The sequence below is a fragment of the Centropristis striata genome, chromosome 8 (assembly GCF_030273125.1).
Source record: "Centropristis striata isolate RG_2023a ecotype Rhode Island chromosome 8, C.striata_1.0, whole genome shotgun sequence".
Taxonomy (NCBI): Eukaryota; Metazoa; Chordata; class Actinopteri; order Perciformes; family Serranidae; genus Centropristis; species Centropristis striata.
In genome coordinates, this window is record NC_081524.1 from 18,177,747 (window position 1) to 18,198,098 (window position 20,352).

The following is a 20,352-nucleotide window of genomic DNA, read 5'->3' on the forward strand; positions in this document are numbered from 1 at the left end:
GCATGAGTCTGTGATGGAAAAGGTATTCAGATCCTTTACTGCAGTAAAAGTACTAATACCACACTGTGAAATGACTCCACTACAAGTAAAAGTCCTGCATTCAAAACTTACTGGAGCAAAAGTACAAAAGTATCAGCATCAAAATGTACTGAAAGCATTGGTCTCAAACTTGCGGCCCGCGTCTTTGTGTCTTTTTTTTTTTAATTTTGTGTCTTTTTTGGTAATTTTGTGTCTTTTTTAAAATAGTTTTGTATTTTTTGGTAATTTTGTGTCTTTTTTTAAACAATTTTGTGTCTTTTTTAGTCTTTTTTTAAAGTAATTTAGTTTTTTTTCCTGTCATGTTGTGTCTTTTTGTGTTTGTTTTTTGTCATTTTGTGTCTTTTTTGTCATTTTGTATCTTTTTAAAGTAATTTAGTGTTTTTCTGTCATTTTGTGTCTCTTTTTGGTCATTTTGTGTCTTTTTTTTAGTAATGTTGTGTCTTTTTTTGTCATTTTGTGTCTTTTTTTGGTCATTTTGATACTGCCTCCAGCGGCCCCGTAATTTGAGTTTGAGACCCCTGACTTAAAGTATCAAAACTAAAAGTACTCCTTATAATACTGCCCTACCAAGCCTAACTGCAGTAACCACAAAAATCTTGTGACAAAGTTTTAGATTTAAATGTTGCTTTATTTCACAGAAATAATACTGTGATACAGTGTAGCCTTGTATTTCTTCATTGTGTTGAATAGTGAAGACAAGAATAATAGAAATTATAAGTTTATTTGATAGGGAAAGTATTATCTCGATAGTGATAGTAAATAGTAAAAAAAGTGAGATACAATTATATTTAGATTAAAATATAACATTACTTTATAATATTAAGTCTAAAATACACAAATATTTGAATAGAGTTGTTAAACACTGAGTTACTGTGTGTTTGTGCATTACTGTTAGATCCTAGAGTGCAATAACTACATTTTTGGGGTCAAAGGTTGAATATCAACACTTATACCTATAACTCATTTGGCTGGTCAGTTAAAAACGTTAAAAAAAACTTTAAAGCATTTTTTCTCAGTTTTCCCTTTTGCGTAGTTACTGCAGTTAGACTCTGTAGGGCAGAATAGACCCACTCAGATTGTTTTATACATATAGTATAGGATTATTATTATTGATGCATCTATGTATGCAGTATTTTCATTTTCTCAAGGTACAGCTGATTTTAACTCCTAATATACTGTAATGAGGTTCAGTTTAAAAAGATTTCTAATCACTTTTAATTGATCATGTTTTTTCATTTTGAATCTCGACCTGAAAAGTAACTAAAGCTGTCAGCTAACTGTAGTGGAGTAGAAGTATGATGTTACATAAAATGGGAATACTCAAGTAAAGTACCTCAAAATTGTACTTAAGTACAGTACTTGAGTAAATGTACTTAATTACATTCCATTTTAAATGTAATGTAAGTAGAGCAGACAGTGTAATAATCAAGCTTCCCATCTGTGCTCTGTCCAAATCATTTAGCTCTCAAAAATATTATGTATGGAAAACTAAATCTGTTTTGGTAGCTGAATGGGAGTTCACGTCAAAAAATGATGAACTAGGGTTGGGTTTGAGGCTGGTTAGACCTTGTGTTATTATTTAAAGTTTTACATTAACATTTTTTTAGCCATCAAGTCCCAGCAGGAGATCTGGATTTGTCAAACTTACTCACAGACTATCTGTCCCGTTAATATCCCTGAGAGATGGAGTCACTTTAAGAAGAACTATTCAGATCCCTTACTGCAGTAAAAGTACTTATACTACACTGTAAAAATGACTCCACTACAAGTTTTGAATGCGAGTCCCGCATTCAAAACTTTCCTAGTTAAAGGTACAAAATTGTCAGCATCAAAATGTACTTAAAGTATCAAAAGTAAAAGTACTCCTTATGCAGAATGGCCCAATTCAGATTGTTAAATATATTCCATTTATTGGAAATGTTCAGTATCTCACACTGATTATTGTTATTGACATTATACAAGCAGCAATCTAGTATTCATTTTAACCACTTAAATAACTTTTTTGTGGTTTAATTTATGAATTGAATATATTTTTTCATGTTAAATCTTGACCTGAAATGTAACTAAAGCTGTCAGTTAAATGTAGTGGAGTAAAAAGTATAATCTTTGCCAACAAAATGTAGTGGACGAGAAGTATAAAGTTACAAATATACACTGCAAAAAGGGATGTCTAAAAACAAGATAAAAACACTAAATCTGAGGGAAATGATCTTGCTGCATGGACAGATAATTTCACTTGACAAGATTTCTTAAATTAAGATTGTTAAATCTAGAAGTAAGCATGTTGAATGTGTTAGAATAGGAAATTAACTCTTAACACTTAATAGGGCACTCATTGAAATACTTCCAAATTTCAACCCTAGAGAATATTGGAGGATATTACATACTGCCAGAATGTGTAAAAAACATATGAAAATAATATTTTGATTAAAAAGTTTACGAGATTAAAGTGGCAAATCTACGAGAAAAAAATGTGCAGATTAATGAGATTTAAAGTGGTGAATCTATGAGAAAAAAGTTGCTTTTTCCCGCCTTTTTCTCTTAAATCTGCGACTTTTTTTCCTGTAGATTTGCCACTTTAATCTAGTATAATTGTAACTTTTTTCTCAAAATATTACCTGAAGTTACCAAACATAGTTCTTTGCCCGATAAAGGGTTAAAACAAGATAAATTATGTAACACTTCATCAACAGTTCATCGCTGCTTGCAGCTTTAATTTATCTTTTTTTAAGAGTTAATTTCTTATTTGAAGCATACAACATGCTTATTCCTAAATTAATAATCTTAATTTAAGAAATCTTGTCAAGTGAAATTATCTGTCCATGCAGCAAGATCATTCCCCTCAGATTTAGTGTTTCATCTGTTTTTTTTTGTTGCCTTTTTATTGTTTTTGCAGTGATGGAAATAGTAAAGTACAAGTAGTGGACCTCAAAATTGTGCTGAAGTACAGTACTTGAGTAAATGTACTGAGTTATATTCCACCACCGAGTAACTAAAGATAACTTTGATTGATACCTGTGGACAATGTGTGAATAAATTGTATGTGGCTATGAATCAACTTCTCTGTAATTCCACAGAGTTTGTTGGTATAAACAATCTTTTAACACTCAGTTTCCCACTGATATACAAATTTAACTTAACTTCCAATCAACTTTTCCATTAATTCACACGGTGCTAAATAATTACCGAGCATCCTCAGCCGTCCGATCTTGTCCATGAGCAGCGCGGAGACGATGTTGCCTGGCAACACAGCCAAGGTGCCCAGGAAACTGACAAAGTAGACCATGTAGGCATTGTTCTCGTCACTGACGTCGCTGAGCAGACAGCCTTCTTTGTTGTGCAGGAAGGTGCTGTTGATGAGCTTGCAGTTGACCAGCCTGTACTTAAAGAGATCTGTGTGGGGGACAGAGAGGGGCGAGGCACAGGGAGCACAGTGGAAGGGCTCAAATAGTAAAAATATTCTGACAGTGTTGATTATTCTGCAATAATGGACATTCTGGAAAAAGTGTTTTAAATGTGAAACACCTGCAGGAAGTAAAGTTTGGTTAACATCTTCACACCAAAAAAGCAACAAAGTGGATCAGAATGAATGACAGTTTGGAGACTCTCTTATCAACCATGTATTATTTCCGACGTGAGTGTGTGTGGCATAAGAGCCAAGGTTACAATAGTTTTGGATTTCTCATTAGTTTTAGTTTTAATTTTGTTAGGATTTTTTTTTTTTAATTCAATTAGTTTTAATTCGTTTTTAGAGTGAGTTTGGTAGTTTTAATTCATTTTTATAAGTTTTAGTGTTAGTTTTAGTTTTTTTGTAATGGGGTATTTGTTGGGTTCGAGATTCCAAAAAGTCGCAATAAATGTTTCCTTTATTCCCTTTGTCTGATCCATCTCAGCCCCAATAAGTTTATTAAGTCATAAAACCAGATAGATGAAATAGATTTCATATCAACCAAAAAGGGTTTATATATGAAAAAAGTTGACAAAGACAAAAACCAAGGACATTTTCACTATAATTAGTTAGTTTTGTAACCACAAAATACAGTTTCCGTTTGTTATCGTTTTTTAAAAAACTTTTTATTTTTATCTTGGTTAACAAAAATGTGTTTTCAATTCTAGTTTTCGTTATTTTATTAGTTTTTGTTAACTATAATAACCTTGATAAGAGCCTGAGTCTAAATATTATGCAAATCTTTTTTTCTAAATAACAAATACTATTCATTTAAAATTGTGGGTGTTGGAGGAAGCTGGAGCACCCAGAGTTAACCCATGAAATATAAAACAAATAAATAATTATATATAATATATCAAAAAATAAATCACATTTAAAAAATAGATTTAAAAAAAAAGGAAAAATAATAGGCGTGTACGTGACTATGATAGGCCTATAAAACAGTTCGTGGAAAGCAAATGCTTTGTGTGAATAAATTATGACTGAGAAGAGTCTAATTCATTTGCAGCTCCTTAAATAGTGGCACGTAAAACAATGGCAGCATTGTTTTTTATTTTACATATGTGCATGCATGCACTTGCACAGAAATGCATTCAACAAAAATACCAAGTTACCTTGTTACCTTGTCACTTATAGCTTTTTGCAAGTTAATAAATTGCTGTTTTTTTGCATAACATACATGCTCTTGATTGTTTTTGTGGTTTGAATGTATGTTGTGTTTAAAATAAATGGGAAAGTGAGATAATGATTGGAGTTTTTACTATTTTTTACTGCTATATTTAACTTACTCCACATTAACATAGTCTTATCGTAACATGTGTTCTTACCAGGAGCAGCTCAAAACCACATAATTACTGCATTTTATAGAGCAATGTAATTCATATTGAGCAGAATTAACTCTGGAGTTTTGGTCCGGCCCTCCGTAAACTTTACCGTATCACATGTGGCCCCTTGCTAAAATTCATTGCCCACCCCTGCTATAAGTGCAATTATACTTCACTACACTACATGTAGTGAAGTGAGCCGCTGACAGCCAGTTCACAGCTCCTTGCCTAATTTTACGTGCGCGGACATACAGTACATTTACATTTAGTCATTTAGCAGACACTTTTATCCAAAGCGATTTACAGGAAAAAAGGGGAACAATCGAGGTATACAGCAATAAGGTTTAACCCTTTATCAGGCAAATAACTATATTTGGTAGTTAGAGTCAGGTAATATTTAGAGGAAAAAATTGCAAATTTACGAGAAAAAAGTGGGAAAAAAGCAACTTTTTTCTCCCAGATTCACCACTTTAAATCTCATTAATCTGCACATTTTTCTCATAGATTTGCTACTTTAATCTCATAAACTTTTTTCTCAAAATATTGTTTTCGTATGTTGTTTTTTTTTACACATTCTGGCAGTATGTAATATCCTCCAATATTCTCTAGGGTTGAAATTTGCAAGTATTTCAATGAGTGCCCTATTAAGGGTTAAAGTGGTGAATCTGGGAGGAAAAAGTTGCTTTTTCCCCACTTTTTTCTCGTAAATCTGCAACTTTTTTCGCGCAGATTTGACACTTTAAATCTCTTAAATCTGCGCCTTTTTTTCTTGTAGATTTGCCACTTTAATCTAGTAAATTTGAAACTTTTTTCTCGAAATTTTACCTGAAGTTACCAAATATAGTTCTTTGCCTGATAAAGGGTTAAGGAGTAGAATTGTCGTGTGGTGCATCATATACACATTAGGTCGGTTTACGCTGCCTGCAGACACCTTGATTACGTCATGTGAATATTAAGTAGCCACGTGGAACCATCGATGCCTTCTGAATAGGCCCGATTCACGGGAATGTCTCTTCAAAGTCCAGATACTTATGATAATTTGGTGATTCTAGGCTAAAATTATGGGCTTAAATTTGTCTCATTAATACCTGTAAACACACAGAGGGTGATCTACAAATAGTCCTTGATTTGCACATGTGTTTTGCTATCCAAAAATACAAATTTCTAATTTGTGACTTGTATTTAGTTTTTTTTTACAAATGAGTGTGTATTTGTAAATATATTGTGTATTTGTAAATACACAATTTTCCATTTTTAAAAACAAAAAAGCCATTTGTAAAGCTGAAAATTCTGTTTGTGAAGTGTGACTCTGCATTTGTGAATCATCAATCACACACACGCATGAAACACACACACAGGAAATTCTAAATTAAAAAGACAGTTTGCAGAATCACACCATTAAATTATAGCCATTTGGATTAAATGTTTAGGAATCAAAGATGCATTTTCGAGACGTTCTTGAAAAGATCCACAAACAAATAACTGGTGATTCACAGATGGCCGACGCTCCTCAGTAGGCAGTGTTGTTATGCATTGATGGAGCCATTGTTTGGACTCTGCTTAAGGTGGACTTACACTTAACTTTCAATTTTGCGGTAAAGCCATGGTACATAAGCAAAACTATTTTCCTTGCCCTATATTACATTGGGACAGTCTGAACTGTCTTTTGAAGCAGGTCTCTTTCCTCTCTGCTCTGGTGCGCTGGCCGTGCAGGGTAAATAAACGTTTAACCAAACGGGCAGAGTCGCGATAGTGTTTTGTTGTTTTAATTGTTTTAATTTTATTTTCACAGTATAGGTGCTAATGTAATGTAGGGCAAGGAAAAATAGTTTTACTTATGTACCGTCTTCGGGGATGGCATCACAACGGGCTCCGTTGTGATGAATTGCTGGTGTGTTGTGGTGAATTGCTGGCGCGTTGTGTGAATTGCTGGCGCGTTGTGGCGAATTGCTGCCGCGTTGTGTGAATTGCTGGTGCGTTGTGGCGAATTGCTGGCACATTGTGGCGAATTGCTGGCGTGTTGTGTGAATTGCTGGCATTGCTGGTGTGTTGCGTGAATTGCTGGTGTGTTTTGCACTTCAGGGCCACCGTAAGAACGTCTCAAAAATAGTCATCAGTGGTTGTTTTTTTTTTTGTTTTGTTTTTAAGTCATTATTCAAAATTGTGAATAATTTTGTGCGGGAGGAAACCGGAGGACCCGGAGTAAACCCATAAATCCCACTGCTATGATTATTTTAAAAAATTAATAATAGGCCTAGGTTGATTGTTAGTCATCAGTGGTTGTTTTTTTTATGTCATTATTCAAAATTGTGAATAATATAGTGCGGGAGGAAACCGGAGCACCCGGAGTAAACCCTACATGCCACTGCTATGAGTATTTAAAAAAATTAATAATAGGCCTAGGCTGGTTGTTAGTCATCAGCGGGTGGTTTTTTTTTTCTGATGTCATTATTCAAAATTGTAAATAATCTAGTGCGGGAGGAAACTGGAGTACCCAGAGTAAACCCTACATGCCACTGCTATGATGCTTTAAAAATGAATAATAGGCCTAGGCTGATGCTAACTCACGGACTTTAGAAAGAAACCAGTGTCTCAGTCTTCTTCGGGGCCTGGAAAACGCAGCTGAGATGTACTGTAAAAGTGAAGGAAAAGCTGTAACAATCCAACTCTCTGGAGGAGGATCGTCACGCACCCAGTAGTCGTCACGGTACAGTTCACATTCTTCATAAAAGTCTTCAACCCAGTCGGCCCAGTCTTCGACCAAGTCTTCTCCCCAGTCCCAGTCCTTGTCCCATTCCTCGGGCCAGTTTTCATCCAGGTCTTCATCACTGTCCTCAGCGTCAGTATCATCTCTCGTCTTGGTAAAAAACTCTGAAATCCCTGCTCTTATCATTAAGAAAACAGCAGCAATTCTTGCTCTAGTCCTGGACAAGCGAGCACCGATTCTTGCTCTAGCCCTGGTCAAGCAAGCGGCAATTCTTGCTCTGGTCCTGGACAAACGAATAGCAATTCGTGTTCTGGCCCTGGACAAACGAGAAGCAATTCGTGCTCTAGCTATAGACAAGCGAATATCAATTTCTGCTATAGCCATAGACAAGCGAACAGCGAATCGTGCTCTGGCCCTGGACAAGCGAGCAGCGATTTGTGCTTTGGTTTGAGAGAAAACAGCTGTAATTCTTGCTGTGGTGTTGGAAACAAACGGTGCTAATATTCTACAGGCCCAGGAAAAAATACATGCAATATACGTCCACAGTATACAGCAGGTTACGCTGATCCAACAACACAGTAATAGAAGCAGACCTCGCGTGGGCCCCGTTTCATAGGCCCTGGCTATAGCATCATCAAGACCTTCTCTGGTTGTAGGAAAAAAACGTGACATCTTTGCTCTGATCCTGGAAAAAACAGCTGCAATTCTTGCCCAGACCATGGATCGCAAAGATGCAAGACCTGCTTGCGCCATGGAGGCAAAACTTGCAATTTTTGCTTGTGCGATGGACCAAAGAGCTGTGCTTCTTGTTTGGACTATGGACAAAAAAGATGTAGTTCCTACTCCTGCATTTCCTTGTGACCCTCTGCTAAGAGTCTGGTCTGGATCCCTTGTTCTCTCATTAACTGTCCCAAAATGACACAGAGAATGAGCAAAGAAGAGAGAGAAAGGAGGAAGCTTAAGCTTATCGCTGTCAGATCTGAGATCACTGTTGCACTCATCTCGAGGGGATTCATGCAGCACAGGTTTAATTGGGTTAACTGGGGCTGAACTGAGGCGATACAGTCCCAGACCACACCTGAAGCGACCACCTGCAACTTTGATCCTGGGGACCATATTAAGGCACAAAGGTAAAGTTGGCTCTATTTCACAGCAGGGATGAACAGCTGCAGTGCTTGGTTGAACCGTGGATGAAAAAGATTCAATTCTTTGAGCCTGGGGTAAAACCAGAAGGCCTTCAGGAGTTTCATTACTCAGACAGTCTAGGCCAATGGAATGGTGGTTATCCTGATACAGCAATCTGATATTACTGTATCTTGCCTTGGAGTCTTTTTGGATCACAGGTTCTGCTGGGCTAACTACGGTGGGACTGGTGGGAATAAGTCCCAGACCAGACCTAATCAGATTTCCAGCAGCTTTGGTGACCATAGGAGCCCCAATTAATCCCACAAAAACTAAAGGCATGTCAGCTGACGAAGGGATTTAAATTAAATTAAAAATGTTGAATGGAGAAATTTAGTATTTCTTTAGAGATCCAAAAATCTGTTGAAAATTATCAATGTGTGTGCTGTCTGAAGTTGGCCTGTGTATCTGTTCTATAAGCTTCACACATCAAAGCATGTCAGAATGGTGATGTAGTGTGTGACATCAGCGGAGATCAAAGCACTTTCAAAGGCAGACCGCTGACGTAATTCATGCTGACGTCAGCGTGTTCCAGGTTCTTTGTTTTTAAAAATCCAAGTAAACTGCAGACAGCTGACGTAGTGGTGACGTCAGCGGTATTTGGAGTGCTGTTTTTTTTGTTGTTGTTGTTACTAGGCAGAATTTCCCCTCCGAATGAATTACACAGAATTGTCATTTTTATTCAAAGTTTCCAGCCAGCGGGTGCCTGTGTAGCAAACCAACAACATCGGTCTGGAATATAAATAAAAAATATGCACTATCATCTTGGAAATCCACCGCTCATTTTATTATATTAAGTTGAGTGATCAAGATGGCGCCAGTGTGTGAGGCGACTGTTGTGTGTGTTTCTACTGCTCGTAACACTTGTTGCACATACCGTCAACACTGTACTGGTGTATGATTGGGTATTATGGACAAAAAACTCTCCTTTCCTACTGGACATCCCGATATACCTCCGCCGCACTCCAGTGCCACCTCAGCGGCGTAAACGGCACAGAGGTAAGCGTAGCGGCTGTCTGGTGAGGCTGAGGGCCGGTGTTGTGTCCTTACTGGTTTCCAAACTAACTGGTTGCCGTACTCGCATGTGCAGCTGTGTTCTGTCTCAGTTAGCAGATTCGTCACATTTTTAATAAACATATAACTGGTGATTTCCAGGTCGCATCTCCTATCTACTGTTGATAATATTGTTATATAAGTGAAAACAACATCACAGCCACCTATAAATTAGACGAAAGCATGAAAAATATAATGTTTGCAGGATCTGTTCGAGCTGGATTCGAATTCACTACAGCAAAAATCAAACAATCATGAACTGTCACCTCTACCTCGTGAGCGCGCTTTCTCACTTTGTGGCAAGAATTATATAAGAAGCTTACTTTAGCGTCCAGGTAACATTGTGTTTTGGATTGATCTAAAACAACTGGTTACCTTGAGTTGCACATCGAAATATTCCCGAGCATATTTATCAAGTTTCTCCCTCTCTCTCTCGACTGAGGTAAATGTCATATTTACCACCGCATTAGCCCAATATGAAACACATTGTGACAAATAAACATGTTTAAAAGTGACGATCTTACTTGCATTATACTGTCAGCACTACCTCTCGCCTCTCTCAATTTTGTTCTGTTCATGAACAATTCATTTTGCTGTAGTGAGTTCAAATCCAGCTCTAACCGATCTTGCAAACATTATATTTTCATGCTTTCTTTTTATTTATAGGTGACTGGTGATGTAGTGTTCACAATTATACGATAATATTATCCACCGTAGATAAAATGAATCGCTGCTTGGTTGGTACCGGTGGCGGGTTCGGATGGGATGTCCCAGTCCCCGCTGGTGCGGAGTGAATCTGTGGAACCTGCGGCCTCTGTGTCGGGTCTCCCTGTCAGCTGTTCGGCTCCTGCCAGGTTTGGTCTGGTCTGGTAAACGCCAGATCGCTTGGGAACAAATAATTTATCCTTAAGGTTTTCTGGATTTCCTTTTTTTTATTACCGAGACCTAGCTGAGACCTGAGTGTTGATTTTATGATTTTGTGTGTATACATGCATATTTTATTTAGTGCAGCGCATTTTATTTATTTTGTTATTTTATCTTGTTGTATTTTACCGTTATCATTTTATTATTATCTATTTATTGTGCTTATCTTTTTGTGCAGTACTTTGGAAACCTTGTGTTTGCTTAATCATGCTATATAAATAAAATGGATTGGATTGGATATTAAGTATTTAATAGTTGTATAGTACATCAAAGAATACTGTCTGTACAAACCTGATTCCAAAAAAATAAGGAAGAAGTTTCAACTTTAGATATCTTATCTTCGCACTATATTCAATTAAATATAGGTTGGAAAGGATTTGAGATCCATTAAATTGTTATTTATTAACGATATTTTCACAGCGTCCCAACTCCATCAGAACTGGGGTTGCGGAATAACAGTGTAGGGTTATATCAGCACCATGGACAGAGTGCGTCAGGACCTTGAGTTTAATTTCCCGTCTCACATTAGTTGCACTGTAGCTTTATTTCCCAATTAATTAATTACATTAAAAAAACGAAAGCTATAATGCCCTACAAAGTCTAACTGCAGTAACTACGCAAAAGGTAAAACTGAGAAAAACTGCTTTGAAGTTTTTATACGTGTTTTAACTGGCCAGCCAAATGTGTTATAGGTAGATAAGTGATATGGCACTTATTTCTACATGTATTGATGATGTAAAAGTTATGCTCAAAAATCATGATGATTTATTTAACCTTTGACCCCAAAAACGTAGTTACTGCATTGCTGTACTTCTAATAGTAATACACAAACTGAGTGCAGGAACTACAATGTTGTTGTCTTCTTTCAGCTTTTATATTCAGTTTTCAGTGAACAAACATTTCCAAATTGATTTTGTTAGAAGTGTATTTAAAAGTTTTTTATTTTAGACGGATAGATTATGTTTTTAGGTCAAATCTTGACCTGAAAAGTAACTAAAGCTGTCAGCTAAATGTAGTGATGTAGTAAAAAGTACAATTTTTGCCTCAAAATGTAGGGCAGTCGAAGTATAAAGTTACATTAAATGGAAATACAAGTAGAAGCACCTCAAAATTGTACTTAAGTACAGTACTTGAGTTACATTAAACCACTGAACTGCTGTCTCATTTAACATATAGGGGTGGTTGACGTGACGCTCAATTTTTGTGTTCCCAGTGACAAATATTACTCAAATTTGATAATATTTCATTAAAATTAATGTTTTAATATGCAGTTCATTCTTCTACATCTAATCCATCTGCAAACAATGAGTATCGTTCTTCAACTATGCAAATATTCTGTTTTGAACATGACATTTGTCCACCGGTGCAACTGTACTAGGTAGCATTACTTATCTTAAAACAACTGTAATTTAATGAAAAATTAATCTAAATACATTAAAATACTTGAATGCATGTCATACGAGTGTTTACTTAATGAATCTAGAGGATATAAGTGTTAAGGTTCCTATGTAGAGTTATTATGACACATTAAATTTTGTCCGCAAAACTGGTGTCCTCCTGGAGCAACGGCATTATGTAGATATAAAACAGGCATTAATGTGACCACCCCATTACTGAGAGGGGTCCTTCCAGAATCAGGAAGGACAGAAGACATCTCTGGAGCAGGTGGACTGCACACAAGATCAGTTCTGTCTCAAATATTTTCATAATATTACTATTTCCGTGCAGTGTTGGAACTGGTCGTCTTAAGGTAGTCCTTTGGTACAACGCAGTTTAAGTATTGACCTGAATATTTTTATCAATTTACATTGATTGATAATTGAAAATAATGTAAACCTTAACACTGTTACTCAGGATGAAGAATGTCTCTCATATAGCTAGTCCGCAAACTAGCATTGATTTCGAAAATGTCCACTGGTGAAACGCACTGTCCTATAGTACAACATGAAGTCAGTTTCACTTATTTTTTTCCTTTACTCCTATCATAATGAAAATTAACATAGTGAAAGCAAACATGTAAACAAACATTTTTTGCATTACAAGTTTTATTGAAAAATTAGTTTAAATATGCAAAAGAGATATAATCCGAGTCTAAAAAATGAATGGAGGTTAATGGACGGCCGCATTTGGATGGCCCGTCCTACCTGGCTGACGGGAGCTTCTCTGTCCTGCTTGGGGATTTCTTCTCCTCTGTTGCCCCCCTCACCTGTGGGGTCCCTCAGGGCTCTATACTAGGTCCCATCCTCTTCCTATTATATATTTTACCCCTAGGGGACATCCTAGTCAAACATAACATCTCCTTCCACTGCTTTGCAGAAGATGTCCAGCTATATCTGCCTCTTAATGTTGATGGGCAGGCTGCACTCCAGCCATTGCTTGATTGTCTGGCTGACATCAGATCATGGATGGGTGCAAACTTCCTCAACCTTAACGAGAGCAACTTTTAATGACTAATTTAAGTAGCTTTTTTGCATTTTCTCTTAACCTCAGAATTTGAGGACAACACAACTCAAACCTTCCTTCCCTGTTTTGTTAAAGCTAGTTTGATTTCCATGTTGAAAGTGAGAGGCTGAAATGACCACCAAAGAAAGGTCTAGGAAGTTTAGGGAGAGGCTGAATGAAGATCCTGAGAGGAAAGAGAACTTCCTGAGAGAGAGACGCAGAAAGTAAATTTGACAATGTTTGATAATTAATTTGACTTTGTACACGACATGGGCATACTAGTACTCTGTTGTCCAATGGTGCAACGGAATGTCCTGTGGTGCAACAAATTGAATTGTGAGTGGAAAAGGTATTTTAATGAAAAATGTATGTAAAAAGTGTGGGATAGTACAATAATGTTATCATCACTATGCAGCTATAAGGATGAAATGAAGATTCCTTGGGTTTTATACCAATTATAATGAACGTAACCCAGGCATTTGGGTGAAGTCTCTATGTGTACATCTTATAGTATATAAATAACATAATTCTGAATTTTTTGGGGGTATGTTTGATGTGGAAATATAATTGGGACAAACTAATATGCCTTTGGCTTATCAATCTTATCTGTCCAACGTTCTCTGAATTAAATAATGACATTCTTTATTGTGTTGCACCGGTGGACACATTTTAGGACTACCACACCAAAAAGTGAATAATATGTAAAGAATTAGAAATGGACACATTCAGTTTTGAATTATTCACATATAAGGGAATATAATTATATATCATTTGACATATATTTTTGAATTATTATTTTTTTCACTTTGAATTTGAGTTCACGTCAACCACCCATAGATAAAAGAATATCCCAAACAAACCTGTGATAAGTTATTTGTTGAGTATCAATTGGGAGATGTCAGCACTGAATAACCCTCTTAATCTTATAAAGTAATGTTATATTTTAGTCTTAATATCATTTCATCTCACTTTTTTACTTCATCGCTATCTAGATACTAATTTCCCTCTCAAATAAACTTTTAATTTCTATTATTTTTATGTTTAAATTAGTTTATATATCCAAAGCAGACCGTGGTAAGTGCAATTACTGCTTGGTTTTGAGTTGGATTTTGTTGTTTTTATATAATTATTTCTCTGAAAAAAAGCAAAATTGAAATCTAAAACTTTGTCATAAGATTTTTGCACCCCTTTTTTAATCTTTATAATATTAATAATACCAATTTAACGAAAGAGTATTCACCCTTCTGAGACGATTCCACGTCTTATTTTAACACTGAATAACAGCAGATGTAATTAGGGTTTTTTGTTTGCTTCTGACAGATGCAGAACATCAGAAATGCGGCTTTAAAATGAGAGTGGCAACAAATCCGTATAAAACACAAAATAGCCAACTGCTTTAAACATTCTTTACAACATGTCTATCCACAAAAGCAGTGGTGGAAAAAGAATTCAGATCCCTTTTCAAAAGTACAAATACCACATTGCGAAATCACTCCACTACAAGTTAAAGTCCTGCATTCATAACTCACTGAAGTAAAAGTATCAGCATCAAAATGTACTTAAAGTATCAAAAGTAAAATAACTCGCTGTGCAGAATGGACCCACTCAGATTGTTTCAGATATTCCAAATATATTATTTGATGCATTTATGTAAGCAGTGTTTTATAGGGCTCATTTTAACTACTTAATATACTGTTATGAGGTTAAATTTGAAAGAAAAAAAACGTCTGATCACTTTAAATAGATCATGTTTTTAGGTCAAATCTTGACCGTTTTTTTATCCCAAACAAACCTGTGATAACTTTATTGTTGAGTATCAATTGGGAGATGTCAGCACTGAATACCCCTCTGAAAACAATTTTACAAAATGGAAACAATATGGCAGATTTAGATTGTTCTTATGGAAGTAAATCTGTGTCATCGGAGTTTGAAACAAAAAAGACGTTGAATTTCTAGCACTGAATATTTATGCATTGAAATTATGTATTTGAATGTTTTTCAACGTTAAAAATTCAACTGCAAAAAATTCAACCTCAAAAAATTCAACCGCAAAAAATTCAACCGCAAAAAATTTAACTGCAAAAAATTCAACCTCAAAAAATTCAACCGCAAAAAATTCAACCTCAAAAAATTCAACCGCAAAAAATTCAACCGCAAAAAATTCAACTGCAAAAAATTCAACCTCAAAAAATTCAACCACAAAAAATTCAACCGCAAAAAATTCAACCGCAAAAAATTCAACTGCAACATCCGGGGACCCAAGGCAGAGCAATCGATTCCAGATTCAAGATCGGGCGCGTGCGTCAAGCAACAAGAGCGAGCGGGAGTCACCTGACACCAATGCAGCTTCGGCTTGTCGGCTCGCACAGTGACGGAGTTCAGGCATGTCCAACAATGGGGCTTCGGTGAGTGTTTGAACTGTTCTATATGACATCAGTGTGGTTTGTTTCTGTAAGATTCAGTCAGAGACAGCTGACATGTGTACATTAACGGACTTTATTGGACATAAAATTAGCGGAACATGCACATTAGTAACGGTATTGAGGTTCCACGTGTAGCCTACATGAGCGGGGGAATGACGGAGTAACTCCACCTCAGGTAAAGCATAGCGCCGTGCCAGCGAACAGCTGGTCAGAACACGGCTTTTTCTTCTAGTTTTGGTTAAATTAAATGACACTGAGATCCTTTGACAAGCTATTAGGGGTGATGGACGGGGTTTTGAAACCAGGAACGCGCTTGAAAAGCTAATCTGAGTCACCGCAGTGAAGTGACCGTAGCAGTGGCTTTAGCGGGGAATGCACAGACGCATCACCCCGACTGTAGCCCGGTTACGCTGTTTACATGCACGACGGTGCATCAATAATCGAACAATGGGGCTTTGAGTGTTTGAACTCTTCTATATGCCATCAGTGTGTTTTGTTTCTGTAAGATTCAGTCATAGACAGCTGACGTGTACATTAACGGACTTTATTGGACATAAACTAACCGGAACTTAAACAAGATGACCTTCAGTTGTTGTTTTTTCAAACTCTCAGTACGATGTCATATATTATATGGTATCATAAAACACCCACCAAAACAATACCATATCAGACATATAGCCTACGCATTATAGTGTGACCATGGTTTTTTGTCCCGTACGACCTTACAGTTGTGAGGGGGAGATTGTGATCTGTCACTGAAGTTCTTAGTGAAAGTAATCACAGCTGTGTAGAAGTTAAGAGATTATCTGTTTGACTTTACCTATAGCCTAGCAGTTTTAAAAAAGCACAAATTAAGGAGGTTTCGGTTTAACGAGTAATGTGTTAATTAGTCACTCAGCATGCATCGTGGTAACCTTAAAGTTCCTTTCCTCTGATGGAAAAACAAACTGAACAGCCTTCAGTTTTAAATGAATGCAGCAAATTTTCAGCTGTAGAAGTATGTAATTAAATGTAGTAATCATTACTATAGATTATAGACTGGTTTTACAGTAATGATTTAGTTTATCTATTCGTAGTTTACATGACATAACTTTTTTTCTCTCTCCTAGGAACTGCTACTTAATCACCTGTTAGAAAGACTTCGCTCTCGATTGGAAAATATTCTGGGACGCATGCCTCTGGATCTGGACTTCTTAGAGTTCACTTGCACACAAGAACTTGTGTTTTTAAATGCTGTAGCTGGTCAGGTAGCTGTTTGTCCAGCAATTTTAGATGCACTGACACAGTTACACAGTCTTATAAACATAGAAAAAGAAAAAAGTAAGCAACATATTGCAGTTGTGCAGTTTGAGGAAGGACCATCTGGGCGACAACGAATGGCCATATCCCCAGACCACCTTTGCAACCTTCTTGAACTTAATCTGTCTGTCCCCTGTATAGCTAAACTCATGGGGATATCCAGAAGCACAGTGTACCGGCGCATGGCTGAGTATAATCTCTCAATAAAGTCACTATACAGCACCATGACAGATGAAGAGTTAGACCAGTGTGTGAGAGAGATTAAATCCAGACAGCCTCATTCTGGATACCGAATGGTGAAGGCACTTCTGCAAGCTAGAGGACTAAGGGTGCAGTATAACCGTGTCAGAGCTTCCATGCACCGTGTTGACACCACTGGTGTCATCTCCCGTATGCTCCATTTAGGATGTATTGCTCGACGGACCTACTCAGTTCCAGGCCCCCAGTCTTTAATTCATATTGATACAAACCATAAATTGATTCGGTAATTCTTTTTAAATAATGTTTTTGACAAAATGCAAATTAATTAAGAGTATGCTTGCCCTTAAGCAATGTAGCTGTTCTGTTCTGAGTGTTCACACTATTTCTTACTTGTAGTATGTTCTATACAGTTGACAAATTAAGCATTTTTCCTTTCAGCTACAACATTGTTATCTTTGGTGGCATTGATGGTTTTTCCCGCAAGGTAAGCACAGTTGTCAGGACTAAGTGTACACATTCTTATAATCATTAAATACTTAACGTCTCATAGTGGTGTAATTGCATTTGTGCTGCAGATAATGTATCTTGGTACCGCTTCCAACAACCTAGCATCAACTACCCTGGCTTTCTTCCAACAATCTGTTGAGAAGTTTGGGTTTCCTCTCAGGTAAATATATATTTTTAATATTTAAGATTTGTTTTTTACTGTACAGTACAACCAGAGGAAGAAAGTAACTAAGTACATTTACTCAAGTACTGTACTGAAGTACAATTTTTAAGTACTTGTGCCATGATTTTTCCTCTCCTCACCACCTTCTATTGTGCCCTTTGATCGGTTTATAGGCCTACATGTTTTAAACTATCTAAATTAAGTCATGGAAGTAGAGTTAAATATTATGAAAACATAATTTAAAAGTTAAAAAAGAAAATGAATTGTTAAGAATGCTTGAGAACCTTGACTTTTACTTCAATACTTTAACTATATAATACTTGTAGTAGGATTTTCATGCTGGACTTATTACTTTTAATGGAGTACTTTTACATTGCTGTTCTTTTACTTAAGTAAAGGATCTGAATACTTATACAAACACTGAGTACAACACAGTGACCCACACAACTAAGCTTTAAAGTAATTTTATTAAGTTTTGTTTAGATGCTCCAACCCCGCTTGTTACACTGTTTTAATAACCAACCAATATACTGTAATTAATATTGCATGTATTATATATGTTTTTTGAAAGTTTTTGTCTATCTTAGGGTACGTGGTGATCAGGGGGTAGAAAACGTGGACGTTGCTCGACTCATGTTTACAGTTCGTGGCACTGGAAGGAGCAGCTTTATATCTGGGAAGAGTGTTCACAACCAACGGTGAGTTTCACAAAATAGATCCTGCTATGTAAAAGCTGCCACCCCACTGATGTCACATTTAGGTGCAATGACACACAGTATGTATATAAGATCTAATTTTTAAAGACATTTTATGCATACACACAGACTAAAGAAAGGTCAGATCAGTTGGACTATATTTTTTATACATATAATGTATATATATATATATATTTTTTTTAAATTAATTAATTATTTTTTTTCTGTGCACCTGTCTTAATAGAAACATCAGTGATGTTTCCCATTAGTTTATTTTGGAATACTAGAAGTTGAGTGGAAGTACATTTTTGATATTACAGTAAAATTTTATTTTAAAAAAGTTTTGTCAATTTTATAATTTTCCAGGATTGAGCGGCTGTGGAGAGACTTGTGGGTAGCTGTAACAAGCATCTACTACGATGTTCTCCACTACCTTGAAGAAGAGGGCTTCCTCAGCATCGACAACATTACACACCTCTTCTGCTGCCACTTTGTGTTCCTTCCACGCCTGCAGGATGACCTTGATACTTTTCGCAGTGGTTGGGACAATCACCCGATAAGAACTGAGAGCCAGATGACCCCTAATCAGCTGTGGATGCTGGGTCGTGCACATCACCCAATTCCTGGGCCAGATAACACAGAGGTACATGCAAAATATAATGTGAATTTAATATGTAGTGTGGTTCACTTGTGTAAGCAATTCAATTAGAAGCCACGAGGACATATTTGAAAATGTGCCTACTGTTTATCCAGATAATACTGCATGAAATTCAAAATTGTTCTATTTATAGGATATGGACATTCCAGATATTGAGTGGGAAAACAGTGGACTTCCCCATGATGACCACTCAAGCATCATTGTCCCGGATGCAGATTGCCCGCTGACTGATGAACAAATGACATCTTTAGGAGATGCAGTTAACCCAAGAGCTGCATCCCAGTCCTTTGGCGGTGATATTTACATTGCCACAGTTCAGTTCTGTGAGCAATTTCTTTCTCTCTAAAAGAACTGAATTGAGAGCAACAAACTAAATGGATGTTGTCAAAGCTTTGATGTGAGCACTGATTTAGAGAAGAAACCCTTAATGGAGGGGTGTCAAAGTAATTTTTGTCCGGGGGCCACATGCAGCCCAATTTGATCTCAAGTGGGCCTGACCCTTAAAACCATTGTTTATTATATATAATCTATAGTTTTTCTCTTTCTTTTTATAAAAGTACAACAAAGTAGTCCAACGTTAAGTCAATTTACTAAACGATGAACCCCTAAATTATTTTATTCTCCATCTTCCCATTGACCTATGTCTTATTCAAAGACATTTGACATGTAAGGAAATGGGAGGGGAATTTTGAGCTGTTAAAAAGGAAACAAGATACAATAGATTCAGAATGACTTCGCTACAGTATTCAGCTTTAAACTATTTTAGACTCTCAAAAGTTATTTGAATTATATTTAATTTCATTCCAGATATTTTCTGTTATTTGTTTGATGTCTGAAAGAATTAGCCATGTACAGCACATTTTTATGTGAAAGCTGAAAATTGGCATTTGTTTTGATATACTGCAAAAACTTGCATCTTCTTCAGCTGTAACAGTGAAACCACAACAGTCAAGTCCACATAACTCCTGGATTAATGATTTATTTGAGTGCAGAGATTGTTTACAGTGAACATGTTGCCAAAAACCTCCTGCAACTTTATGCACACCACCATTGTATGTATGTGAAATTGACATTTGTTTTAGTAAAACTACAAAGGGCATTTAAGCCCTCCAGATGTAACGGTGACAAAATAAAATCAGGAGTCAAGTTAACGTTTACACCTTTTTGAATGGTTCAAGTGTAGAGATTACACATGGAACTTTTTTCAACCTCAGATGTGTCTAACAAAAAAACAAGCAATATCACTTAATCAAGTGTATCAATTTGGTGAGGGGTGGGCAAGTATA

The 20,352-nt window shown here is 36.4% G+C and overlaps 2 protein-coding genes across 3 annotated transcripts in view; one reads left to right on the plus strand and one right to left on the minus strand.

Moving 5' to 3' along the window:
* The window catches only part of sv2a (synaptic vesicle glycoprotein 2A), a 117,137-nt gene that overhangs the window by 5,742 nt on the left and 91,043 nt on the right, over positions 1–20,352 (minus strand). The window contains exon 11 of the mRNA XM_059339803.1: positions 3,226–3,432. Within this exon, the coding sequence (XP_059195786.1) occupies positions 3,226–3,432 (207 nt within the window). The remainder of the gene's footprint in view (positions 1–3,225; positions 3,433–20,352) is intronic.
* On the plus strand, positions 15,451–20,209 carry LOC131976672 (uncharacterized). 2 transcript variants are annotated; one of them, XM_059339805.1, is made up of 7 exons: positions 15,451–15,525; positions 16,653–17,326; positions 17,482–17,527; positions 17,619–17,710; positions 18,301–18,411; positions 18,775–19,051; positions 19,200–20,209. In XM_059339805.1, the coding sequence occupies exons 1-7, from the start codon at positions 15,505–15,507 to the stop codon at positions 19,410–19,412; spliced, it is 1,434 nt and encodes a 477-aa protein (XP_059195788.1). In that variant the 5' UTR covers positions 15,451–15,504; the 3' UTR covers positions 19,413–20,209. The 2 variants fall into 2 exon arrangements, with proteins under 2 accessions (XP_059195788.1, XP_059195790.1); XM_059339807.1 differs by lacking the exon at positions 15,451–15,525 and adding an exon at positions 15,538–15,718.

Excerpts from the sequence above, each read along its gene's own strand:
- LOC131976672 (XM_059339805.1), top strand. The coding sequence starts at position 15,505 with ATGTCCAACAATGGGGCTTCG. Across the intron at positions 15,526-16,652 it reads TGTCCAACAATGGGGCTTCG|GAACTGCTACTTAATCACCT; the intron begins GTGAGTGTTTGA and ends TCTCTCTCCTAG. Across the intron at positions 17,711-18,300 it reads AAGTTTGGGTTTCCTCTCAG|GGTACGTGGTGATCAGGGGG; the intron begins GTAAATATATAT and ends TGTCTATCTTAG.